Source organism: Centroberyx affinis, unplaced genomic scaffold (assembly GCF_046629955.1).
Source record: "Centroberyx affinis isolate AG114_WGS23_722 - 3 ecotype Tasmania unplaced genomic scaffold, CSIRO-AGI_Caff_v1 ptg003640l_1, whole genome shotgun sequence".
In the NCBI taxonomy this organism is placed as follows: domain Eukaryota; kingdom Metazoa; phylum Chordata; class Actinopteri; order Beryciformes; family Berycidae; genus Centroberyx; species Centroberyx affinis.
Genome location: NW_027281549.1, coordinates 69,987 through 97,074, shown reverse-complemented (window position 1 = coordinate 97,074; position 27,088 = coordinate 69,987). Strand labels below are relative to the sequence as shown.

The following is a 27,088-nucleotide window of genomic DNA, read 5'->3' as shown; positions in this document are numbered from 1 at the left end:
CCACTAAATTGAGGGAGTGTACTGTAGGGAAATCTGCCATGATCTGATGGTATTTCGCCCTTAGCTCCCGTGCAGCCCGACGGAGGGGCGGTGCTGCCTGTCCCTCCCCTTGTAATGCCCTGGGTTGTTGGTTGAGTTCAGTCTTCAGAGGGATGGAGATGTCAGTCGAGCAGCAGCATGCTCTTGGCTACTGACACTGCAAGGAGCCAGCATCTGACATGGAGGACTTGAAGAGAAATGCGTGGTGATGGTGCGTGCAGGGAGCAGTAGTGTGTGATGTTACTCTGGCCGTCCTACAATGAGCCGTCGACCTCCGGACCGGTGTGGGGTTGGACGGGACCTCGGGGCCGCCTGGATCCTCACTGTCACCGCACTGATCACCGCTCAGCCCGCGGGATGTTCGCCGGTGTCCTCCGACCCTGAGGTACTCCTATGGTTTTAGAAAATGACCTTATCCTCAGAGTGTAACATTTGGAACTCGTGACTTAAGCATTACTGGAAAAGAGCTGTTGGTTTTATCATACACTATTTGTATAGGACTTCACATTACAAAGTAGCCTACTTTAGCAAACGTACTCAAAATGTAAAAACATCACGGCACCACAAGGGTAAAAACAATAGAACACTAACAATAACTATAATGGTTTTAAAAAGTGATTTTAAATATAATATTGGTTCAATTGGCACTAAGCGCTCAAAAAATACCATAATTTACCATACTAAACTCACTAAGTAGTCTACTCCACACACTCTGTTCCATAGGAATATTATTGGGTTATCAGTGATTTTTTTTCTAGAGGTTTGGCGTGAAAGTAATTTTAGTTCGGCTATTGCTGAAATATTGAAGATGTAAGCCCTTAATAAGTAGCCTAATCTGTTTACAAAGCAGCACATTTTAGGTTGTGTATTGACGATTTTATTTTAGCCTACATGTTTATTTGTTGACATGATTTAGGCCAATGAGCTGTCGGTTTATATAACTGCTATTCAGAAAACTGGTGTAAATTGAAATAAGCTAATGGACACAGAGCACAGCTTATGAAAAGTAAAAATAAATCTTAATTATTTCCTGCTTTTTGTTTCGGGGTGTCTCATAATTACGGGCCTGTCTGTGGGTATTATTACAATGTAATTGCTCCACTGTGGTTGGGGCTACAGTGGTTTAATGTGACAGCGGCTGTTGTGGGCCCTCGCCACAATATAGACGGTTCCTTGATCAAAGCGGTTACTACATATTTGTTTCCACAACATTACCGATGCTGTCACGTGAAAAAAAACATGAAAACTTAATTTGGGCCCAGTTCTGTTTGTCTGTAATGGGACAAAGGGACATTTTTGTTGCACATTCCTGTTTGATGAAACACATCTGTCATCTGTTGAATTTTAATTTCCGTCCCACCTTTACCGCATCTGTAATCATAGCTGCGCCTGCTGCTGCCTGAACATGAAACCCGGCGGGTACACACGAAGGGGTGTGACTGAGAGATCATAATATTAAGCTATCAACACAGCTAATCTCACACCAGAGTGCATCGCCATCTGTACTCATGCACTCACTTCATTTTTTACTGTATTATGAGCATTAAACTTCAAACTATAGTTCTTGGCTTGCACATTTACACAAACTTCTTACCAAATAAGACCTGTGAATTTTCCATGACAGCCCCAAGGGTTTCTGTCTCTTTTGGGTGGTCCAGCACCCTATACATCCTCCTTGGCAACCTACAGGCACATACAGTAGCCTACATGTCACTACCTGACTGGCAGTGACAATGAGATGGAAAAATATCTGTTTCAGTTTTATGATTATTCTTCCCCCCCACAGTGAGGTATGCCTGCCTTCTCTCTACAAGGTTCCCTATGGGAATGTAATGTGTTAGTGTAAGATTATATTGGGCTAGTGATAATAATATTGGTCTGTAAAATCAGTAGGTCTGCCATCAGAGTTCAAAAGGGTCCAAATGTCACCTTACAGAATATTAGAATATGAGGCGTTTTCGATAGAGGCTCAGTTTTATGTAATGGCCACAAGTTTTGTCCAGGCCTTGGGAACGATGGCTCCATCCATCCATCAGTTCTCACCCAGCAATGCAATATTGATTGAGTGTGTTAACAATTGCAGGTTTTTCTGGAGAAGTATGGCTACCTGCATGAGGACAACCACATCCACAACACAGTGGAGATGCAGTCAGCCATCAGGTAGGTGTAATTCACCTAGTCTCCTCCTAGTACCTCTTGTTGTGACTCCTCAAACCCACCAATCCTGTGCTACTGACTGATCTGTGCTCCTGCCTTCAGCAGGGAAGTGGTCAGCAGTTGGGACAAAATCAGTGTGGAAATCACAGTGGGCTATCAGAGGTAGTAGTGGCAGTATGAGGTTGAGCATAATGTTGGCAAAATGTCCCATCTTCTTTGAATAAAACTGACCAAAAGTTCAACAATTAACTATGAATGTTGCTTTGATCTAAACATGCAGTAGTCGTATCTATCTATCTATCTATCTATCTATCTATCTATCTATCTATCTATCTATCTATCTATCTATCTATCTATCTATCTGCTGAGAACATGTATGCTGTGCGGATCAGATCTACAGTAGCTGGTAGTGTTCATCAGGGGGAAGGGTGAACTCGGTGCGGGACAGGCCCCGGGGCTGCAAGTCAGCGCAGGGCAGTAAAACACACCCTCACCTCGGCACTGGGAAACCTCTCCTGAACCCTCTCTGAACCATCCAGGAATTCCAACAACCTCGCCCTCTGGCCCATACACTAGCTGTACCAGAATGGGAATTGGTTGAAAACCTTTTGCTGGAGCCTGGTACTGAAAGCTTGTACTTTGTGTGTTAGGTAGTAAACTGTATGTGGACAATGATGCAGACTGTCAATGTGCTAATCTCAGTTCAGACTGCAGATTCTGTGGTCATGTATACTCTGTCCCAGCATTGCATCAGTTCTTCACCATTTTACTGGTGCGAAACTTCAACATATCCTAAGCTTGTATAATCAAAATTTATAATGGTAAATATTTGTGAATAGTTGGCATTATGAACCTCCAGACACATCCACTGACTCGTCCAACTCCCTCCTCCTCCCTGTGTTCTGAGAGACAGTAACTCTGACAAACCAAACATGATTTGTCCTGTACAGACTTTCAGCAAATTCAATTATATCTCTATTGAGCAGCATTAGGACTAATGTATTTAACCTTCCCCTTGCCTGGATCCTGCTCCTACAACCCTGCAATTAGCCAATTCAAGGGATTGGCATTACTTTATTTTGATGTGTTGGCTGACCATGCAAACATCAAAATAGATCATTGCTCCTTTCAGAAACACATGGGCAGAGCAGCACTTAATATTGTTTAGATAGGATTCTCTGACTGATCCAGTTAGTATTAAATTCTTGTGGATCAATGCCTGGTGTTTAACTACTCCAGTGACTAAATGCAGCAAAACCAAATGGTTACTCAGGATGAGCGTCATCATGCGACCTGTTCCCATCTCTGCAGGGAGTTCCAGTGGCTGTCCCGCCTGCCCATCACCGGGGAGCTGGACAGCGCCACCCTGAGGCAGATGGCGGAGCCCCGCTGCGGGGTGTCGGATGAGGGCAGCCAGCGGGTCTGGGCTCAGAGGGTGAACGCCGTCTTCACGGGAACAAAGGTTCCTGCCAGGCGGACACGGCTCCGCCAGAGACGTTATGCCCCGCAAGGTAAAGTGTGTGTGTATGTACATTTGCGAGGCTGTGTTTGTGTGCTAGATGCGCTTGTATGGGACATCTACTGTATGTGTTTCCATCTGCACTGTGAGAGGGGCATCTGCCTGCCAGCCACATTTATGCTATTTATACAAGAAATGCTTTCACAAGGTAGGAAACAATATGTTTGAGGATATGGTTTTGTGTATTTCTGCAGAATATGTTTTTGTTTGTGTGTTTTTGAGCATGAATGCAGGGCTGTATGTGCGTTTTCATGCGTCTGTATGTGTGTGAGCATGTACGCTTACATGGACATAATACTTGACCGACGCCCACGCCTCTGTAAGAAATGTGTGATATAATTTATGACCATGCATGTCGAGGTTTTCTGCCTTCTGTTATGGAGTGGTCATAAAGTCCCAGCGGTTAGCTGGGAGTGTCCACTGCTGTAAACTGGAGCACTAATAGGGCTGAGGGATGTAATTAAGGCTGGTGGGGTGTCTGATGTTGCACACGTCGGCCTGGGTCATTCCTGCACTTGGTAGCAATTGTAGAAGTCCACCCATCTTAAATTCTGCATTATTACCAGAGGAATTTCCAAGCAGTTCCTCTCTGAGCTCTCTGCATCCTAACCATTTCCTCTAGGAATTTATGATTCCAAGTTTTCCCCCCACTAATGCTGTCATATTGATTGCGTAAATTCTCTTACATCTTGTAGAAAATTATGGGGGACACAGTTATCGCGGATGATCCCAATTTTCTGCTATAAACATAGTAATAAAACCACTTGTTGATGAGCAGATCACGGCAACTTTGAACTGTCTAAAGACTGCAAGATTTAGAGTGGTTAAAGGTGGTTAAGAGTGGCTAAATGCTATAAAATGTCTTCCAGATTCCTTGGAGTCATTAAGCACAATGTCCTCCCAGCCTGATTTTCTAGATTTTTCTTTAAGAAAATCTATCAGAAAAACTATGAGCTGTAATTTTGCCCCTAATTTTATGAATCTGTGTGGGACAGCTTGATTGGGGCCAAATCTTCAAACCATTTGGTACTTCTCTACCCCAAGGCACATCAGCTATCAAGATGGCCCTCTAATATATTACTGGTGCAGGCATGTCAGTGCAGAAAGCCCACATGAACTGGAAAAGATCCAGACTTGGGGTTTGTTCCCTCCTGTGGTGTTACAGTCTGCTAACAGTGTGTGTCGATGTCCTTTCTCAACTGTTTGGTTTTTTTCTCTCTGTGTCTCTCTGCCGCTGTCATTCCTCACTTCTCCTTTGTGAATGAACAGCAGCAGTAGCCTGGTAACAGAGTCAGGAGAAGAGCCGGTGTTTTCTGCCCCCTCTCTGCCTCCCTCCCTGCTCTTTGCTCCTGCCTCCAGCCTCAGTTGTGAAAACCCTGCATTCCTCCCTGTCACTGACGAGGTTGGCTAATGCTCTGGGAATGTAGCGGTGGCCGATGTTTGCCGCTGCCTCTTCGTGTCAGTACCTGATATGTTCCATCTACTACCTGGGTAAACACATCCCGAACTGACTCTCTGGCTCACTTACTGGCTTTTTGGCCAACCGGCTGGCTGGCTGACTGAATGGCTGGATAACTTGCTGACTGGTTGGCTGGCTGTTTGTGTGTAAGACACCGGCAGGCCGAGCTCTCTGTCATCTGGTCCCAGACATGACTCATATGCGAGGTGGCGGCAGTATTACACAAACAGGAGCCTTAATGGCAGATACTGTTATACCTCCAGGCCAAACTTCATTCAAATCAGGCTTTACACACACTGATGATAGTAATGCAATAACTTGATTGTGAAATGTAATGTAGTGGGTGGTAAGGCTGTGTAACCATGTCCTGCCCAAGTCATGTACTCATCCATCTAGTTGTTTCATCCTACAGAGACAGGAGTTAGGTTTCTGCCCTGTGAGCCCTTATGGTTTGAAGAAAGCTTATTGTAAGAGTCTCTTTTTGTTTTGATTGATTAGGTGTCTGGACTAATAGTTTCAGACAAGGTTCAAAGCTACCATCCTGAAATAAACAAAGATCGCCCGCACTCTGTGTCTCTTAATTTTATTTTTCTTTCTTTCTTGGCACGGATGTTTCGGCTATCAAGCCTTCCAATCAAGTGCTTCCTATAAAAACACAGGTGTTTTTATATATATGACGTCAGCTGAAGTCATTACCATAATTGATTGCTTCAATCACATATTAATACAACCAACATTATCAATGTCACAATGTCAATGTTTTGTTTACATATTCTTTTTATAGAAAATCTTCATTTAAACCATGAGAAACTGTGCCCAAAATATATTGCCAGAGTTACCATCTGCCAAGCCAAATGCCGGTAAAATTAGTCTTTGGTGGATAATTCAATCAGCGTCACCCTCCACACTGGCCAGTAACCTTCTGAGATGATAACATTTGAATGCCTCAGTTATACACAGTCTTTGGTGTCGCCAGTTCTCAAACTCTTATTATGCTTCGAAATACAGTGTGATTCAGTTCTACTGCACTTAATGATGAATTACTCCATTGGATAAGTGAGTGAGCAAGTTTTAAATTAACACACAGTACCTGCTTCTATGCACGAAATGGCATTGAGGACATGTATGGCGTCATATTTCTGTGAACAATGTATATACATTATTTTGGCCGTGGACAGGTGAGCCGTTAATTTCAGACACTGGCTTCAGAGCTTCAGAGCTCATGCACCTCTTTCTCCTGCTGGGCTTTTCCTCATCTAACTCACAGCTATGCCAAACACCAGGCTGTAGGCTAAGACAGACAAGGCCTGCTGCTCATTCTCCCTCAGCTGTGGCGTGCTGTGATTTTGTTTTGTGTGAACGTCCGTGCCGCCGAGCCTCCTGGGAGCTCGTAACAGACCTTGACTTGTGGACAGCGGCCTGGTTAGCACCAGCTGGTGGAATCTGATGGTCGTTCCCACTGATATTTACTGAGCTGACATTCCATCACCCTTGTCCAAGATAAGCGTGTCAAGCTGTGATAGGTCTGTGTGTGTTTGTCAGAGGTGTGCGCTTATGGATCCGCACCCTGACCTGGACACTGTTAACTAGTTCAATACCAATCCTTCCTGCATATCAATTTCTTTTTACAGTATCATTGTAAGATACACAAAGATTTGGAAGTCATGGCTTTGCCCCGCTTCTCTCTTTCTCTCCTCTCTCCTCTTTCTCTCCTTCTTTTCCTCTGTGAATTATCCCTTCACATCTGTTAGACAGACTCGCTGATAGCACACACACACACACACACACACACACACACACACACACACACACACACACACACAGAGTGATCAAACTTTCTTTCACAGAAAAGCAGAGCCACGCGCATGTGTGTGTGTGTGTGTGTATGTGTGTGTCCAGCAGGCTCCTTGACACCAGTGACAGACATAATCCCTCTGCACCTACAGTGTTCCCCTCCACAAACAATAACTGTGGCTATCAGATGATCTTGGTCACTTCCTAATGCCTGTGATAGGGCTTTCTCCCCCCCACTGCTGCTATAGAGGGCACAATACTAATTGCTTCCATAAGGGAAGTGATGGAATGTCTTCAGTATCTGACTTCCTGGCCTCTCTGCAGTCCGGAGGGACCGCTTACTCTGCGGAGGTCTGGGAGGGAGAGAAGGCGCCTGTAGTGAGAACGCAAATCTCCACACAACATGTGGCAATAGCGTTAGGGTTAGCACAGGTTAGGGTTAGGGCGCACATCATGGCAGCATAATTAATCTGGAAATAAAATATGAGGCTGGGTTGAGAAACCCAGGAGGTGCTTTCAGGTTTTCCATTGACTCCAATGCTTTGTCATGCTGAGAACTTAATTCACAAAGTATCAAATCATGTATAGAAATCATAAAAACTACAGGAAGAGACCAGTTTTAATGACAGGCACATGACTCCTTCAGGCAGATGAAGGCAAATCAATGGGAGGACCACCCATTCACTCCCATACTGTCGTAGTATTTGAGTCACTGGGAGCTTCTGCTTCTTACCAACTATTATGTCTGTCCACCAATGCAACAAAACCGCTATGCAGTATAGTGTGACTGAAACACATGGATCATTACTGTGGAAACCGAGCATGAGTGGGAACTGAAGCACACATTCTGTTTCATGGAGTGTTCTGTTTGTGCACGCATGCACTATACACACACACACACACACACACACACACACACACACACGCACACACAAACTGGTATCACTGCCAAGCCAATGCCTTAATGGCTCCAGATATCCAGATATTTTTATCACTGTCTCCTGGGTGCTATTGCAGGAGCAAATATGAGCTCCCATGGTAATTCACAGTATGTAAGGCTTGCCTCTTGTTAACCATAAACCACTGTCTCTCCCATCTTTCACGTGACTTTCTAGTGTATATTGTCCATCAAAGCAGAAGTGAGAAATATAAATTTGTAAAAAAAACAAAAAAAACATGCACAGGTCCACATTCTCCTCCCCTGTCCTCTGCCCCTGTATGCTGCTACATGATTGCGAATTAGTGTGTAATGCAGGCATGTGCAGACCTCCCAGTCACTTTTGCCCTCCCCACAGGGCAAACATACTGTATATTGACTATGTCTTTAAATATTTGGACAACTGTAAGTGTGCTTGATTTATCTTGGCACTTTTTAGTTAAGCCTCAAAAATGAACACATCACTTGCAAGATAAATCAAGAGTGTTCCTTGTAGCGAGCCGTCTGTAGTACTGTAGGCTACCTACAACTTCATGAATTTGAGTCTAGCACTCAAGCTAGAGTATTTTCTGTCACAGCTTCCTTGTCTGTCCTACCATTCACTACAACGTCTCTAATTTTTTTTTTCCAGTCATTACCTCTGTCAAGGAGGTTATGTCTTTGCCCTTGTTAGCTAGTTTGTCTGTCTGTCTGTCAGCATGATATCTCAAAATCTTATGAATGCATTTCCATGAAATTTGGTGGACAGACAGGCCATGGGACAAGAAACAGTTGACTAGATTTTGGCGGTGATCTAGATCTGGGATTTCCTCCATTAGACGAATATTATGGAGCGTTGGTGCTGTCCGAGTGCCTTCTAAAAGTCTTAAAATTGATCTTAACTTCTAGTTCAAAATGTATTGACCAACTCTTTCACCCAGGTCTTCTGTCCTCTGTGTCCCCTCTTCCACACTCTCCTCTGGACTGGGAGAGCCAGAGAGACAGGCCAGCCTCCAGCTGGCTCCCCCAAACATTATCTAATGATTGTTTCCTGCGAGGCAGCCTTTCTGTCTGGTTGTTGTGGATGTGTGCTGCATGGTTGAGAGTATGTGTGTATGTGTGTGTGTGTGGTTGTTTGCTTTAGTTCTCAGATTGCAGCATTGTGTAATCCTATGTATACAAGAAGAGATTAGAGTCTTGTAAATTAGAGAAGCGCCGATTTTAAGCTCCCCCTTCTCTCGATCCCTGAACAAATGTGTGATTCTGATGTTTGCGACACATGTAATTATGCCTAAGTCGAGAAACCACAGACACGTGTTGAAGTAAATTGTTTACTGAAACACATACTCACAGTGCTTGTTAGTTTACCCAGCTGTGAGCTAACATGGTTAACATCCTATTATTTTGGATATGCCTGTTGGTCGGGGAGAGGCCCTGCGGTTCACTACTTCAAAACATTTGTTTTGAACATGGGATTTCTGGCATCCGTATTTACAACAAAGGATACGCAAGATGTGAATACTTAGCTGCTCAAGTCGGTAATAATAATGTCCTTTGTTTACAGAGCTCTGTTCAAAATAGTATTACAAGAGTCTGATAAATTTTAAAACAGCAATTAATAAAAGTCCATAAGGAAAGCAACAAAAAGGCAGGCATGAATTGAAGCAAGGTTACATAAGAACAGCAGGGAGATTAGATGGATCAAAACAAATTACATAAAAGTTTGACTGTACATGTGTTGTCTGAAAGTTTTTTAAGAAGTATTCACAACAACACAGACTTTTGTTTTGTGAGAATAACAGCCCTGAAAATGAAAATTCTCAATTGACAGTTGTTAGACTCCCCAGTTGAAAATGTGGGGTGTGTGGTGGGGCGACAAAGATCGTGAGCCAGATTTTAACCCACAAACCCTTTTTCTATCATGCTAACAGAAACAAACACATATAGAATATAGTTAAGGTGGCTGGTAAGTTCATTGGTGTCAAGCTGAAGCAGTTACCTGTCATCTTTAACAGCAGGTTGTCAGGAAAACCAGATCGTCCCCTTCAGCCCCTTCATGGGGAATTTGAATCTCTTCCCTCTGGCAGAAGGTTCAGACCACAAATGGGCCAAGTCTAACAGAGTGAGAGCTTTTCTGTTAGTGCTGTTTATTTTAATGATGTTCTATGGACTCTTGTGTCTTGTGCTGTTTTATGCACTTTATGTTTATATGTGTTCATGCTTGTTTTTATGCAGTTGGTTCCAAGGAGAATTACGATAAAGTTGAATTCAACTGAACAATGCCCTTCGCTTTTGCTCACTGATTACATTTTTTACATGATACAAAAAGAGTCTACTCCCTTTTTGTGAGGAGACAAACATCAGGTCAACAGCCTCACATGATCATCTTACATAATCATTCTATGGTCACAACATTGCCAGAGCACTTTGTCTCTGAGCTAAATACCTGAATGTAAAATGCAGCACCAACACAAACATCATATATCATAACTCATATCCCTCTGCACCTTCTCTCTCTCTCTGGATGTGCCTCAGGTGAAAAGTGGTACAAGCGCCATCTGAGCTACCAGATAGTGAACTGGCCTCGCCATCTGTCGCCGGCCCCCGTGCGGCTGGCGGTGCGCATCGCCTTCCAGCTGTGGAGCAACGTGTCGGGCCTGGTCTTCCAGGAGGTCCCTGAAGGCCCCGCAGACATCCGGCTGGCCTTTTACGAGGGAGACCACAACGACGGGGCCAACAACGCCTTCGACGGACCAGGTCAGGCTGCACTGTCACATTTGTTCATGGCTAAATCCTGCTCTTTCATTGCTGCAATATAGATTATACAACAGGTAGGTCCGGCCAATCACGGAGGCCATTTTGAACACTCAGGGTGGGAAACTCCCCCTGGAAGATTGGCATAGGTTATACAACTAGTATTACTTCAACGCATAAGTGAGGACTTCAGATAGATCTAACAGCTATGACATTTGCAGTTGATAATAGGCCAAGTAACATATAAATGTGAACCTATATATAGATCCATATGTTTCTAATGTTTTTTCAGTGGGGAATCTGTGAAATAATAAATGTTTGTATGATGTACCGCTTGGTGCACAACAGTAGGACAGAGCTGGGCTGTACTTGCTCTTCCTGGTAGTTTCCAAGAGTGTTCAAAATGGCTGCCGTGTGAATAAGGTCACACTGATTGATGTCAAGGAAACAACTATTGATTACTTTACTATATTAAAGAAAGTCTAAGCATACAATATCTGATATATGATAAGATTAAACTTTATTGGTCCCCATGGGAAAGGTATAGGATTCAGCAAGGAAAAATAAGGAGTATGAGCACAAAAATAGGATATAAAATGAGCAGTAAATACAGTAAACATAATAAAAAAAGAATATCAGCACTTGTGGGCTTATATAAGATGCTGCTGACAGTTTCAACATGCTAAGTAGGCTACAACACCATTTTATCAGTGATCACAGGGAAGAATGCCTTTTTGGGTATCATTGGTACACTTGTACAGTATAGAATACTGAATCAAACCATCACTAGCTGTTCCTTCTTTGTGATACCTGTCATCAGATATGAATTGTCATCAGATGAATTGTAATAGCCTACATACAGTAGGACAGGTGAATGGTAAGTCTCCCCTCTCCTGACCTGCAGGGGGAACGCTGGCCCACGCCTTCCTGCCCCGCCGGGGGGAGGCCCACTTCGACATGGCAGAGCGTTGGACGCTCAACGGACACAAGGGACACAACCTGTTCATGGTGACTGCCCACGAGATCGGACACACCCTGGGCCTGGAGCACTCTCCTGTCCGCCACGCCCTGATGTCGCCCTACTACAGGAAACTAGGCCGCAACCTGGTGCTGAGCTGGGACGACATCACTGCAGTGCAGCAGCTGTACGGTGAGGGGGTGTCGCATTCACGCTTTTGGTACTTCGTTGATGTTGAAGGCTTGTAGCTGATGCTTATCCCGAGTGTGAATCTTAATAAATGGAATCTAGTGGTAAGTCAATATATGTGTAACTACAAGCATCGCAAGGCCAAGAAATAAAGTCCATGGGACAACAATGAATTGCTAAAAACAAGAAGAGTGATGAAGAGATACATTTCAGAACTGTCTTAACTGTCTTAGTTTTTTTCTTTATTAAGGAAGGGGGAAGGATGACAGGGTTAGGGTTATGAAAGATGATTCTGTCAGGATTTAATCTATGGCCAGCAGGCTGCATGTGGTTCCCAGGTCAAGGGTGTTAACCTCAGCACCTTCACTGGGCGTTTAGAAATATTTTTGCCACTTTTACTTCAGGTTAACGGTCTGTGTAGGGGTGGTGAGCAGGTGAGAAATGTCTCACTGTCTGGACTCCGGTTAGACAGATTCTTGGCTTCATTACAGATGGTGAAATGGAAGTTGGATTTCAAAACAAAGGAATGATTATTGGAATAGATACAATTTATTCCGATAGGTACTGATTCTGTATGAAAAGAGTCTTTGTCTTTCAGGAAATAGAAAAGGAGTGTATTGCAGGATTGTCTAAATTCCTCCTCTGCCGCCCGTTAAACTGGGAGTCATGGCACTGAGCTGTGAAAAGGCCGGTTAGGGAGCCTGAAGGCCCACAGCTGCCGCCATAGAGCCAGAAGGAGTAGAAGGGGGAAGCCCATGCAGCTTCTATGAATGGTCTCTTGGCTCAATGTTCCCATAAGCCTTGAAAATCCTTGAAAGTTTGTGGCTTTGAGAGAGAGGCAGGAAAGATAGGAGAGAGACAGAGGGAGATGAAATGTGACAAAGGTCCCAAGCCGGTTTGGAACCCAGGACCAAGGATTTTTTTTATTAAAATACAGAGCACAAATTCATCAATACGCCTCAGCTCTCTGGATCTGGTCCATTCTAGGATCAGCACTTCACATCCTGAGGAAATCCGTATGATGGATATAGCAGTGTGTTCAGCAGCTTTAAAATGAATGATCCCACCATGATTTCTTGACTTGGTAAGATCATGAGTAAGAATTGAAGCTTCTATGATGTCTAATTCTGGCGAATGTCATGTCTTTCCCCAAAACATGCCAATTGTTAGTCCTTGAATTTCACCAAACAAGACCTTGAAAGTTATTGAAAAGTCCTTGAATTTGATGTCCAACATTGAAAATTAATTCTCCAGCATTGTCCTCATATGAAAAAATGTTCCTGTCTATGACAATGTGATTAGAAGTCTATGGCAGCATTCTCAGCTGTGCTGAAAGATTTGATTTACACAAGAACAGAACATCTTTTGCAGTCTATGTTTTTATCTTTACATTTCTTTCTTTTTTTATTGTAAGCGAAACATGGAAAAACATCAGATCTGATGTTTATATATATATATGTGTTTTTGATTTGTTCCATTAGGAAGAGTCTGATCTATCTGTTCCAGCTCTGTGGCCTCATTTCCTGAAGCTGCTGGTAGAAGAGTTTAGAGCGAGGGCAGCAGAGGTGGTGTGAACTTAAAAATAACACGCTACCTCTGCCCTAAAACACTCCCATACACAAATACATGCACATGTCTACACACAGGCACACACACACACACACACACACACACACACACACACACACACAACAGACCTGTGTGATTTCATCGCTCTAGCATGAACACTGTCTTTTCACTCACTGTTTTTACCATACACACAAAACACACACACACACACACCACAGTCAGTGATTATATATTATCTCCCCTCTCAGCGCTGCACTTACTTACACACGCACACACACACACACACACACACACACACACACATGAACAGAGTATTTACCTAGGAGTTTTGTCAGCTCTGTCGTGACAGATTGCTGGTGTTATTGAAGAGTTTGGGAGCTTTTGTGCGTCTTTATGTATGACAAACAGAGTGGTATCTATTTACTGTGAACGTGTTGTCCCTCCTGGCATGTGTGAGACAGGTTTCCACATGTGCTGCTGTGGAGAGCTCTCTCTCTGGCTGTGTTTTTACCACAGCTAAGAAACTGATTTTACTGCAGCAGTTGCGTAACAACATGCCTTTTTAACCTGTTTTAATTAAGCACCAAAAGTAGCTTTTTAAACTACTTGACCCTCCTCTGCTGCTAGATGCAGCTCCAATGCATAAAGGTTTTTCCTAGCTTTGACCCTAAAATCAAGGTGCAAAACAGTCGAAAGGGGCCAGTGAAAACGCAACCATCCGCTCTCTTCCTCAGGCAGTTATGCAGGAATGTCTGCATGGCTGCGGGACAGTCATACAATTACTTGGATAATTCAACTTTGAACCTGGGATCCAGCTCAATAGAAACTGGCAGGCAGGCCGAGTCCAGATGCCTTTTCCCGTGTTTGATATCTGGAGGAGAACCGAGCTGTCCGCTCTCCCTCTGGGAATGTTCTGGCCTGGGTTTCCTGCAGTGGTGTCTGCCAACCTTTTCTCCTCAGGGCCGCCCGAATTCACTCCAGATTAAAAACCAATAACTGCCCACTCTGCCACCTCCACCATGTCACTTTCCAGACACGTTTTCATTTTGACCTCAGTTACAGTCAATGAACACAGCATTTAATGCCACTTTGACTCATTAAGTAACAATAAATATTAACCACTAACTGAACAACAATTAGTACTAACAATTAGTGTTTAGATGGTCTTAGGAATCAGAGCCAGTATCTTTTACTACCTTTACATAGACTGCTCAACTTTTCCAGGGTTGAAATATTTGTTTATCTGCCTATAAAGAAAGAATCCAAGGCAGCGCTGCCAGATGACTGTTTTTTTATTGCCGCACATAAAGTTATCCAGGTATGCTCTCCTGGATTCTTTATTTAGCAGTCAGGTGAAATTGGGTGAAGCGCTGCATGTTTTTCTCCTGTGTGTTTATCAACCTGATTTTCACCCAGTGGCAGGAGACTGCAGCTGCTTCCACTTAAATGTCAAGCAAGGCCAGAGACAGACATGGACAAGTACCCCAGCTGCCAGGAGCAGTGCTATGAAAATGTTGCATCTGCTCAGCAGATATTAGGCCATTGTGTGTGTGCGTGTGTGTGTGTGTAACCATGCATGAGTGTGTGTGCTGGCATTGTGATGTGATGAGAAGCAGATGTCTGACCAGCCTGAGTATCTCGGTCTCCAGAGCCCCAGCGGACCTGACAACCTCTGATCCAAAAGAAACAACAGCTTACGTGAAACATATTGGTTTTTAGGGCCTTGACACAAAATATTATGGGTGCAAACATCATACACAGAGTTAAAAGAGAGACTTAAAAAGCTAAATAATCATTGCTGCATCAGTTTCTTTTATTAAAGTAAGTTCATATACCTCTACATAGACTCTAGTGTTTGGCTCTGTTGCAGGTCACAAGCATGATTAATACACATACTGTAGATACACTGTATGACAGGAGGCTTAAATTCTACTGTGTATGAATGTAAAATGAGAATATGGTGGGAGGTGGTGTGCTCAGGTGAAGTCAAACTTAATATACAACTCCTACAAAACCGCTCCCACACACACACACACACACACACACCCCCACACACACAACCATGCACCCTTGTGTACACTCACAATGTATGGGTCCACGTGTTATCAACTGTTGTATATATCTATTTTTCCTGCAGTCTTCCTCCGGCTCTTGGGTGTGCTGATTTTATCCACCTCTTAGACAAATGTTTGTTCAGCTCCTTGCAAACAAAATGGCCGTAATGACGTCCCAAGCACCGTCAGAACACAAACTGTTTGCTGCTGTGCCTCTTCTTTGTTCTGCGTTGAATGCTCTTTATTCTTGTGATCTAAAGTGCCAGGAATATATGCTAATATAGGAATATGAAGCTCTACGGACCATAAATAAATACGTGGATCCTTGTTTTAGTGTTAAAATTGCAATATGTTTGTGTGTGAAGATTTCGGTGTCCGCTCTGTCTGAGTCCCACTGTTTATTTCCCGTGCAGAACGATCTCCCCTGTCAGTATACATCAACCCAGCCGCATCCTGTAAAGGACAATTTAAATGTTAACATTATCCAAGTCCTGTTTGAGGAGAAATCTCCACTGTTTGTCTTCCTAGTCTGGAGGGCCATTTGTTCCCATGATGTCCAATTTAGAAAATACTTTAGCTGCTTTTGGCATGGATGGGAAATGAGATCGGCCTGTGCCACTCAGTCTGTCCTCAAAGCATTTGTTTGGTCCGTGTGAATTTTTAAGACCCATTTATACAGACAGGCCTTTACTAATGTGTGATGTTGACTGTACTGTCACTGTATCTTTTCATGTTTTTAATTTGTGATGCACTTATGTGTGTTGCTTGTGTTTTCACTGTGTATGTCTTTTATGTTTTAACTTGTGAAGCGCTTTGTGACACTTTACTTACTTACTGATTCATGGGAGATTTAAGCAGTGCAGCACAGCCTGGAAGCCAGAGAACAGTTTAATCAAAAGTCATGACAACTCTCAGTGGATTCATCCTTCTAATGCTTTTCAACTGAAATGTGTGAGCTCTACCTTCAGTTGCTGAAGTTGCCGGTGTGGTTGCTCTGCCTCTGTCTCAGGGAAGCCGTCAGACGGTCACCTGGTCAGGCTGCCCGGCCAGGTTTTCCACGCCGCCCTGCAGGAGTGGGAGCTGGCAGAGGTCCCCAGCGGGCATCCCGGCCCGGCCCAGCCCCTCTACTGCCAGGGTGTCTTTGATGCCATCACTATGGGTGAGGTCCAAATGAAATATGTATGAAATATTATTAGAATGTAAACAGCATCCGGCCACATCCTGTGTTTTTAGTGCGGCTTCAAATAACTGAGAAGGAAAACAAAACCCTGCAGCAACAATGGCGGGACAGTGGGATTATTCTGGCCATCACATGCATGCCACTGTTGGATATAACCATATTAAATATTTTCCTAACCTTTACCCTGTAGCGCAAAATCAGTTTCAAAACAGTAGAAAACAGGAAAGCAAGCAGGACGTTTGATGTGGTAAATACATCCATTTGCCCTTTTAATATTTTATTTCTGTCCTCTGTATGTGTGTGTGTGTGTGTGTGTGTGTGTGTGTCCAGACCAGAATGGGACGGTGCTGGTGTTTCGGGGTAGTGTATACTGGACAGTGTCAGTGCAGGGGAGCGTGAGCGGCCCCCTGCCCCTCCGTCAGCGCTGGCCACACCTGCCTCTGGCCGTTGAGGCTGCTGCCTTCTCCCCGCTCGACTCCAAGTGGTACTTTTTCAAAGGTACTGCCTAGCTTCACCTATCTTATAAACGCTTTTAAAGACATTTCCTACCTGTTAAAGGCCAAAGATGTATATTCAGTGTCTTTTAGAAAGGAATATGCTATTTCAAGGCACTACATAACTTCCCCTATCTCCTAAATTAAACAAAACAGCTGTAGTTATTACCTAACTTGTTTAAAGATATTACCAAGTTTCACTTTTCTGCTCAAGGCCCAAGACCTTGTCAACGGTGGTATTGAGATTCACTAATAAATGCAAAACAATGTTATGAAAAAAGTTTTTTTTTTAATGTGTTTCTTATGGCTCCTAAATCATCACCACCTTTCCTGCCTTTTGTCGTTTGTGAACTGTAAGAGATGTAACAGAGATGTTGATTCCCACAACAACTAATGTGTCAAAGTGACTTAAAGCTCAACACACTCATACTAAATCTCTCTGGAGAAGAGCGTCTCTTATGTCTCTTACATTTTATAATGGGTATACTTAGTTTAGAAGGAGCTGGGTTATGAAGTAGGGTGGCACGAAAAGATACAGTTTTATCCGGTTTTATGTGTTTTGTGTGGTTTTGGATTTATGTTAGTTTACCCATAATTCTTAGCAGTGCTCTTGAATTTTACATAACATTGAAGGCATTTAACAGAGGCTATCATCCAAAGTGGCTTACAAGTACAAACAAGTTAAGCAGGTGAACCTTCATTTCTATTACCATGTAATTGTAGTTATATAATTTACTGATAGGAATCTCACTATCCTCTACACTTTCCCATTTCATGTCAATTTAATTTTAAAAGGCAAAGTGGCATTCCAGCTGAATGTGAATTGTGATGTTATGCAAATAAGTTTGCCCTGCAAAGCCAAAGACCAGTTACTACATGAGTAGTAGAAGAAGAAGATGGCTTCAAACTTTATCTCATGTCCTTACAAAAGTATTATTGGTAGTCATACCCCAGTGGATTGTATATCATTTAGTGGCATTTATGGGTATATTTTTTGTTGATGTCAAAACTAAAACCTGGACATGGCCTTGGACTTAAATTATCACAGCAAGTTTGATGTGATGATGGTTTTATTGTAGACTGATAGAATCTGTGACCATTTTCAATATTATAAATTGTTCTTGTCTCCCTGTGTGCAGGCAAGCGGATGTGGCGCTACACAGGCAGTGAGCTGGAGCCAGGCTTCCCCAGGAGGAGCAGTGAGCTGGGTCTGCCCCGCCACCCTGACTGTGCCGTCTACTACGCCCCTCTGGGTCACATGGTCATCTTCAAGGGCTCCCGCTACTCCGTACTCAATCTCAAAACCCTGCGCTCAGAGCCCTACTACCCCCGCAGGCTGACAGACTGGACCGGGGTGCCACAAGGGACCAACGGAGCGTTGACCCGTCCGGACGGGCGCCTCTACCTGTTCAGAGAGCAGCGGTTCTGGAGATTTGACCCGGTCAAGGTGCGAGTCACTAGAGAGGGACAGTGGGTGCAGGAACTGAGCTGGACTGGCTGCAGCAACACTCCGCTGAGCAACAGCATCCTTTGACCAGCAGAGGGAGCTGTAAGCTTTAGATAAAGTGCCATTGAAACCTATGTTGATGTAAACTTTAATACAGAGGTTCTTTAACTTTTTCAGCCCAAGACCCCAGTTCAGTTCATGTGCTGCAGTGGGAGCCTGGCTCAGTAAACCACGGCTTTTTCCATGTAGGGACTCAACAGAAACAACCCACTTGGTTCCTGACCCATAGATGTTTTGAAGCACATACTGCAATGCAATGGATTTTACTATCTATGGATGTGCAATTATAGGCTCAAGAAGTTTAGATCATGATTGGACTGTATGCTGTTTTCAGTCAGCAGACCAAGAACCGCTTCTGTTCCTGTAAGGAAAATATTACACTACAGTTGGAACAACGTTCTCCCATCTGTCTTCTTTTCTCTTCTAATGTTTGCACACTGATGTCCTTTTGTCATTTCTTCTGCAGTGATAGTAACATATTTGTGTTACTGTATAAATTACTTGGTAATTTTGGCCTGTGATTGTGTGTTCTGTCCCGTATGCCAGACACAGTTTGAGGTTTACATCTTTGAACTACTGCTGCCACCATCTGGTGGCTCTGGAAAAGATCTTTTATTCTTCATTTTTTTGGGGTAGTGTGTGTGTGTGTGTGTGTGTGCTGTCATCACATATGAGGACTATTTTTAAATCACATGGAGCAATCCCGGGTCGCATGATGGCAGGTGGATGGTGAATGTTATTTCTCAGGTACCAGTTGACTTGAGTTGTGATTGGCAGGAAACAATGTGATACGTTGAGTTGAGGACAAAAAGTCAACTGTGACCATGATGAAATTCTGTCTGGTTAGAGCTGAACACAACAGTTTGTTGGAAAGGTGACTGTACACCTGGTTTCTCTCTCGGCATGTTTACATCACAGTTGACAGTCCGCTCCAAGTCTAGATTATTGCTGATTGCTCAGCTCACTATCTACTAATCCTATCTGACAATCAATTTTCAGGACCAATTTAAATTATTATGGAGTAATGAAACTGATCATCTAATATTTTGAAACATCACTGTCAGGACACATAGTTAGCCCTTATAATTTGACCAGAATAGAAAGACACAACTGTTTTATTCATCTGTCCTTTAATACTAAGCCAGAACACATTTCTCTGTATCACTGAACATTTTGAGCACCAAAGCGCCTCACAGTTCGTTGATCCTTCAAAACAAAATTATTTATCCAGGGAAAGTTGACTGAGCATGCTTGCTCTTTTCCAGCAACACCCTACATTCATACAGTTAGACACAATCACAACTGGGAGCTTCCCAGTCTTCCACAGTCTTCTACTGTTGGACACTGAGCAATTCAACTGGAGCAGCTCGTATCGTATTGTGAATCTGATCAAGCACTGATCATGACGCAAAATGAACACAATACCAGCCGCAGTTAAATCTTCCCTTTAGTGAGTTGATTTCAGAAGGTTCTTGGCCACACTTTAAATTGATTTTTCAGACAACAGGAACAGATGAAGTACCTGCTGTTGTTGAAGAAACAACTAGTATGACCTGAGAATGAGGTTTAGTGATTAAATGCATAGTATTTTCCTTTCCTTACATGATAAAAACAATTCCCATCACAGCTCTTATCTCTAAACAGCTAATATCACTGTGATGATCATGAGCACCGTGCAAAAGGTTGTGGGTTTGACTCCCATCTGTCACAGCTGATCTGACCCCATGGTAATTCCACTTTACAACACATGCATTAGTTGTTAAGTTTCACTTTAGTTAATCCCTCGGCTTACTCTAACCTTACAGTATTTAACATGTTTGAGGTGCTAGGCTTGGCCGTTTCTTACTGAACTGGCTTTGAGACTCCATATGTATTTATTTAAAAACAAATATTACACATCCTGATCCGACAGTCCAACTGTCGGAAGCCCAAGATATTCTCCTTAAATAGTTATTTATAAAACCTTGTTATACTACATATGGGAAAAAAAATAGACAGTCAGACAATTTTCCATATCAGATTGCAATGCCTTTTCAAAACAGTAATTTGGCAAGGTAAAGTCAACAAAAACGATATACCGTTGTTAGTATACAACTGAACAAACAAATACTATAACAAGGATCAGTTTTGAAGTGCAATCAAAGAAATGTAATCAAAGGTCACCAGGCTAATTACACTAAGCAAAGCCTGGTGTCAGAACTGGCACACAGATAGATCGACAGTGCTTCATTGGGGATAGCAATTAGGCTAAATCACACAGAGATAAATTCCCATTCAGGATCTCACTCAGGCTCAAGACTCCAAAGAGCATCTTCACACTGAGGTCATCTTTGTCCCTTTCAAAGGAAACCGACAAATAAGAATTGAATACCATCATCGTGAGGGTAAAACTAACTTGTCTAATGATGGCTGGCGTTAATACACTGACAATCACATACAGCACATTTCCTTCATGTTTTGCTATTCACAGGGCTACATTTTACCATCATAGCTGCACAATCATTAGTTGGGCCTATATAAAAAATACATTAGACATTCAACATTATTATTACTGGCATTGTCACAAAATATCACTGAAGTTGTACCGCTCTCTTGCCACTGGAACCAGTAAGAGTAGGATTGGGCAATTATGCCATTACATTGTGGAAATTTGTGGGACAAGTCAAACCATAGAAATCAAGAATGACACTTTTGAGTGGAACGTGTCATCTGCAGTTGAACTACGGTTGCAACCTCTGTGTTCCATGATCCAAAGCTGGTTCCTCCTGCATAACTTGACCCGACCTTCAAATCCTCTGCTTAAAGGGTTTCTAATCTTTTTCCTCCTATGCTGCAGTCTCCTCAGTGTAATATGTTTTTAATTGCACTGTGATAATTACCACACCGCGTGGCACAGCGGTAGGAGCTCAGATGAAGAACTCATCCACTGGCTCCTCACTGTGTGCGCGTGCTGACGGAGGTTTGGCACAGGGTTCGACTATAGTCCGACCCGTCTCCGCCACGTGCCGTTTGGAGGGGCTCTGTCCAGCTGCTACCGTCCTGCTGGTGCAGCCCTGCCTGGCCGAACAGGCGTCTGTATAACGGGGGAGCATGTGTATCCCGGGCAGACATTCAGTCAGCTCCTTGGCTAGACTCTCCAGAGCTGAGGCCCCGACAGCCGCGGGCCGCTCTGAGCGGGAGGTCACCAAAAGGTCCACGGAGGAGGAGCGAGTTATCAAGTTGACCGCCGTGTCGGAGCGAGGCGAGACGGGGACTCCCGTGTCTACGTTGGTCTCAGGCTCCTCCTCCTCCTCCTCCTCCAGGAGGAGATGGGAAAGGGACCGGGAGATGGAGGGGCGCAGAGGAGAGTCGTGGTGATTGGAGGTGGAGGGCGGGGCGGGGCTGCTGCGCTGGGACGAGTAGCAGGAGCTGCCTGGAGGGGTGCTACAGCAGCTGCCTGATCCCAGGCTCTCTCCTCCTCCACCTCCATACAGCTTCTCCAGGCCGGGGTCAGTGCGGGGTCTGAGGCCTAGGAACAAACAAAGAACAGTCAAGCAATGTTGTGAAACTGCACGATTAAAAACTTTTTCACAGCACTGACAGTTTCTCATGCAATAAACTCACATAGCAATAAAATGAAAGTTGACTTGTGTGTTCTCTGCTAAAAGTGAAGCTAAAAGTAGGACATTCCGATCCACTTCAAGTAACTGAATAGCAATAAACAAAACAAATGGTTAAATTACTTGCCAGTGAACTTTCCAACAGATATTTATCACAAGTATTAAGACTTCACACAGATGGCAAATTTTCCACGTTGGAGTCACCATCACTGATTCATTCTGACTTATTCTGATTCAGGTCTTGTGTACAAGAAAACTTGCATGTGAATTGCAAATTATTATGAAATACATAGCAATTGGTGATGTACAAGGTACAGTGAGGACAGAATATTGTCATGACTCAAGTCCTCATTTTATTCAATGGCCTTTGGGAGGCGGATGGGTGCCGTAGTGATTAGGAGACCTTGGCAGTGATATTGTCTTCTCCTGCTGCCTCTTCCCTCTAGCTACCGACAGTTGTAATATACTTAATGTATGTAGCATAGTTAACACATTATAGATACTGCCTTCACGTTCCTCCAGTCAGTTACCTTGCCTGTGTGCTGACCAGGGCAGGGGAGTGGTGAGGCTGCAGGGCTGCAGGCTGTGGCTCTGGCTGGGAGAGTGTCCTGAGCTCCTCAGCTGCAGCCCACGAGGGGAGACAGTGGGGCAGGTCAGGGGGAAAGCACAGGTCAGGGGTCGCTGAGGTTCAGCCGGGGTTTTCACCTGCGGTACACAAGAACAGGAGGGATTACGATTTACACCGGGACTAGAGAGATTAAAGCAAGTTAAGCAACTTTGACAGAATTATCATACACGCATCTAACATATGGCTCCTTTGGCAGCTTTGAGTTCGCCACATGCCTTTGCACTTCCATTATTACAGGAAGATTACAAGAAAGTGTTTTTCTCTCTCTGCTGTTTAACTAGTGCTATTTTGTCTTGAGTGTCAATTGAATTCTTCTGCCTCAATTGAATTCTTCTGCTTGACTTTAGTATTTTGTATGGATCACTATTTCTCTCACAGATAAAATGAATTTATCAGGGTTAGGTTTGGGAATTTAATGTAGTATCTTATATCTTGATGCAAACAAATTCATTACATTAAATGCATAAGAATAAACCAGGATTCTTCATAAGAAATGAATGGGAATTCTTTAACTAGAAAAAACTGAAATCCTGAGGCAAACTGCATTCTCATCCCTGCACTTGACATGCAACTGCTGCTTTCCCCTAAAAGCTAACTAGTTATTCTACTAGGGATGCTGGCCAAGCACACATTGAACAACGCGTACAAAAATCCCCTCTTTTCAAATCCAGATGTTTTACAAAGACAATGAACAAAGATTCAGCTCTTTGGACTATGTATGCTGTGAGATAATCATAGAGTAAGTCATCCAGGAGAGTGCTGTGTGTTTACAGTTAATGTGGGGCTGCCTCAGGAAAAGAAACCACAGAGGTTTGACATACCTCAACATTTAACATGGCATAAATCAAGAAGCTGGTCTTTCATCCGCCACGCTTATCTCACACGTTATACAAAGAGAAGGACAAACTAAATGACATACGGAGCGATTGTAAAAAACATGTTGTGCTGCATGTAAACCTACAATTAAAAAGCATGGACTGAACAATGATGTCTAAACATAGGGCAACTTCGAACACACGCACATTTTGAGAAATTTAAAAGCGTTTTCAGTGTGCTTCATCCAAACTGTGTATTAAATGCCACGACACTGTCTTGTCCTCACTTTTTAGTGCTGCTAAAAAGTAAGTACGCTTTAAGCTCTGAGTACCTGGAAGAGAACCTTGTTTCCATCCAGGTCTTCTGTCTGCCAGCGCAAAGTGCTGATGGGTGTACAGGGGTTGGGCAGCAGCGGGACCAGCTGGCCAATTTCCTCCACCTGAAACTGTAACACGGCAGAGTTGCATGGCTCCACCCGAACCCCTGGTGACAACTGCTTCAGGGCCAACTGCAGGCACAGGCCCGGCTCTGTGCAGGGAGCAGAGAGAAGTACAATAGAGAGGAATATAGCACAGTAGAATGGAATGGAGTGGGATGTGTTGGGCAACATTTTTAGACCCGAGACAGCAGGGGCTCTATGGATCACAATGTCAGTCGGTTGGTCTGTTCACCACTTTTGGTCACGCGGGTGAAAGTGTGCCACAGGGAGTTTGACTGCAGATATTTTCTGCACTGTGGCCCATCATTGCTGAAAAAATATAAAATCAACACTGTCAAAATCGATAAGAAACACATATCAGAGACTCACCTGAGTGGAGGGTGAACCAACAGAAGCCCGTCTTCTGCTCCTCCGCCTGTCGCTGCAGCACGGTCTCATAGAGCCGCACCGCATCCTCATAATTGTCATATGCACTGTACAGCGTCACCCGCAGTATCTCCCCTCCGCAGTGCACCGGCCGCACCCCCCACACGGGCATCCCTGCGCCCAGGCTATAGAAGTCACGGCTGGGCAGGAGGTAGGGCCGCAGCAGGGCGTTGCCTGGGGAGCTGCTGGAGGTGATGTGGACTCCTGCAGTTCGGCTGCCGCAGCTCTCTGTATGGTGGTACTGCCAGGGCGGCCGCTGGAAGAAGTCCAGGACTCGGAGTATTCGCTCTTCCCCATAGGCCTCGTGGAGGAAGAAGGTGATGGCCACAGAAGGGTAGCCTGAAATTTCAACAAAAAATATGGAAAGGATTTATATTAAATCAACTCTATATAAATGTAGATGCAATTCAAGCAAGAGTTAAGTGGATCTAGTTGTGGGATGACATGTTTATACCAGGTAATATTAATTTCAGAGTACATGCTTTCAGGAAGATATTGAAATGAACAGAAGGTTGAAATGGGAGCATTTTGTTATAGACAACTCTTGTTTTCCAATATGAGGTTCACAATGTTCTGCTGCTGTATGTGCAAGTATACCAAACGTCAAATGCATGGGCATCAGAGGGTTTTGCATCCCGCCAATAAAATAGAGAAAAGACAAGCTCCAATAATGATTTCCATGTTTGTTTGTTTTTTAATTAAATGACATGATCATTTCCATGCTCAGTAGGTTCCATGACTCTAAAGATCTTGAAATCCATTCCAAAACCCTTTGAGTAACTTCTATAACAAAATGCACGGTCATTAACAGGAAAACATGAAAACCTGAAAAGTTGTGATGCAAGATTTTCATCTAACAGCAGCAATAACTAGGATCTGTACCTGCCACAGCACAGAGGCGGGAGCGGGTGTAGTCCCGCAGTGGGGAGGCCCTCTCTGACACGTGGAAGATGCGGAGGCTCGGGCAGAGCCAGCGCAGCAGGCGATCCAGCGTGTGCTGCAGGAGGAGGGAGTCTCCAGGGTTGGCCAGCAGATGCATGTTCATCAGCAGGAGCTGCTGCTGCTGCTGGACCCGCCTGGCCATCAGCTCAACTAGGGTCACACACACACACACACACACACACACACACACAGAGATGGACACATGCACACAGACATACATGCTTTTTAGACCATGCAGCAAAGTTAAGCTTTAGCACAAGTAATAAATGTCAAGTTAACTATGACAGGAGACACTACTTACTGCCAGACGATGACATCCTACTGCAATCAGATCTACAGATTAAATAAAATAAGACAAACAGCTACATGAGTGATCATATAATTTCACAAACATTTTAGAGTTCAGACTAGTAAGGAGTAAGGAAAAAAAATCTGTCTCCATCTTGTGGTGGTACTGTTTTTTGTGGTGGTGGTAGGTTTGGAAACACGTCCCTTTGGTCACCATGACAACACATTACCTCTGTTGTTAGCTATCCTACGCTAAGAAAAAAAAAAGAAAAAGCTAAAAACTATGGGAAAATGCAAACAACCGTAATGCAAAAAAGCTATAAAGAGTGCTCAAAAGTTGAATCAACAGTAGCAGTATTGATATGAGATGTCAGTCCCTTCAGAATGCAGTCCCGGAGACCGCAAACACAGCTCAGTACCATTGTATGAAGCAAAGTTAGCTAACGTTAGCTAACGTTAGCCGGGAGCGAGCTAACGCTGAGACAAACTCACTCGGCAGTTTCGGCTCCGGAGTCCACGTTCTCATCATCGGTCCTCTTTAACACAGCCGGTCTTCGAAGCATTGTCCGACGCCACTTTCACATTTGGTAGAGTCTTCTGGACAAAAACAGCCCAAGTGATGAATTTACATTGTGCAGCCTCCCCGGTCCAAGTGGTGTGAAATGCCCCCTGTTTGATTTTCTCTCCCCAGCCCACAAACTGGTGACTCTAGCTGGGACGCTGACGTCACCAGGCAAACACGTACCGTTAGGTTATTGTATGTGCCTCTTTATAATTTGGGAACCAGATAAAAAGATATCTAAAAACTAAAAACAATTAGTGCCGCTAGTCCATCTAAAAATAAATTGATAGTACAACACGTTTGATAAGTCACTGAGAGTCCAAACAACAGGCGAAAGGGACTAGAACTGGTGCTAGTCTAAATCTAAAGCCGTCTATAATAATAGCACCAGATGGCAGGCGTCTAACAATATGAGAAGACAAAGGAGAGACAGTCCAGACGGGCTGGACAGAATTAAAAGTGCAAAGGAGGTGTGGATGGGAGTCTCTAAATCCTGAAAATTAAGGACGTCGTCTGGTAATACTTTGTTAAGAGCATTACAGTCCTGTCCAGGTCGCTTTTGTAGCAGCACACCCTTTTTTTTGACAAGACTATATTGGTTGTTATGGTATAGTGGTCAACTACAGCACATGCACATTTTACTGGAAGTAAGGAAAGTGGGTTTCCTATATAATTCTCTCACTAACTATCCATTTTAAGATGTTGGTTCAACACAATATATTTTCTTATGAGTCTCAGAAGAAATGTAGCACTTCAACCTCAACATACTGTAGTAAACAGTGTACTGCAGGCTTCAGAG

General features: G+C 43.7%; 2 protein-coding genes across 2 annotated transcripts; one reads left to right on the top strand and one right to left on the bottom strand.

Moving 5' to 3' along the window:
* Positions 1 to 162: 162 nt before the first annotated feature.
* mmp28 (matrix metallopeptidase 28) lies at positions 163 to 19,387 on the top strand. The gene is made up of 8 exons (XM_071540463.1): positions 163 to 424; positions 2,123 to 2,199; positions 3,508 to 3,707; positions 10,420 to 10,641; positions 11,543 to 11,788; positions 16,418 to 16,567; positions 16,919 to 17,086; positions 18,222 to 19,387. The coding sequence occupies exons 1-8, from the start codon at positions 299 to 301 to the stop codon at positions 18,614 to 18,616; spliced, it is 1,584 nt and encodes a 527-aa protein (XP_071396564.1). The 5' UTR covers positions 163 to 298; the 3' UTR covers positions 18,617 to 19,387.
* A 169-nt stretch (positions 19,388 to 19,556) lies between these two features.
* Positions 19,557 to 26,290, bottom strand: LOC139661892 (protein FAM124B). Its single transcript, XM_071540464.1, has 7 exons — positions 26,220 to 26,290; positions 25,741 to 25,772; positions 25,380 to 25,589; positions 24,441 to 24,836; positions 23,964 to 24,160; positions 22,719 to 22,893; positions 19,557 to 22,097 (listed from the first exon to the last, which is right to left on the bottom strand). Exons 1-7 carry the CDS (start codon positions 26,288 to 26,290, stop codon positions 21,496 to 21,498), a joined length of 1,683 nt encoding a protein of 560 aa, XP_071396565.1. The 3' UTR covers positions 19,557 to 21,495.
* Between the last annotated feature and the right edge of the window lie 798 nt (positions 26,291 to 27,088).

What these genes read in the sequence shown, in the direction of transcription:
- mmp28 (XM_071540463.1), top strand. Translation starts at nt 299, where the DNA reads ATGAGCCGTCGACCTCCGGACCGGTGTGGGGTTGGACGGGACCTCGGG. An exon ending in TGCAGTGCAGCAGCTGTACG is followed by an intron (nt 11,789 to 16,417) that starts GTGAGGGGGTGT and finishes CCTCTGTCTCAG; the next exon opens with GGAAGCCGTCAGACGGTCAC. An exon ending in CAAGTGGTACTTTTTCAAAG is followed by an intron (nt 17,087 to 18,221) that starts GTACTGCCTAGC and finishes CCCTGTGTGCAG; the next exon opens with GCAAGCGGATGTGGCGCTAC.
- LOC139661892 (XM_071540464.1), bottom strand. Translation starts at nt 26,290, where the DNA reads ATGCTTCGAAGACCGGCTGTGTTAAAGAGGACCGATGATGAGAACGTG. An exon ending in TTGGTTCACCCTCCACTCAG is followed by an intron (nt 24,161 to 24,440) that starts GTGAGTCTCTGA and finishes CTCCCTGCACAG; the next exon opens with AGCCGGGCCTGTGCCTGCAG. An exon ending in CTGGTCAGCACACAGGCAAG is followed by an intron (nt 22,098 to 22,718) that starts GTAACTGACTGG and finishes GTTTGTTCCTAG; the next exon opens with GCCTCAGACCCCGCACTGAC.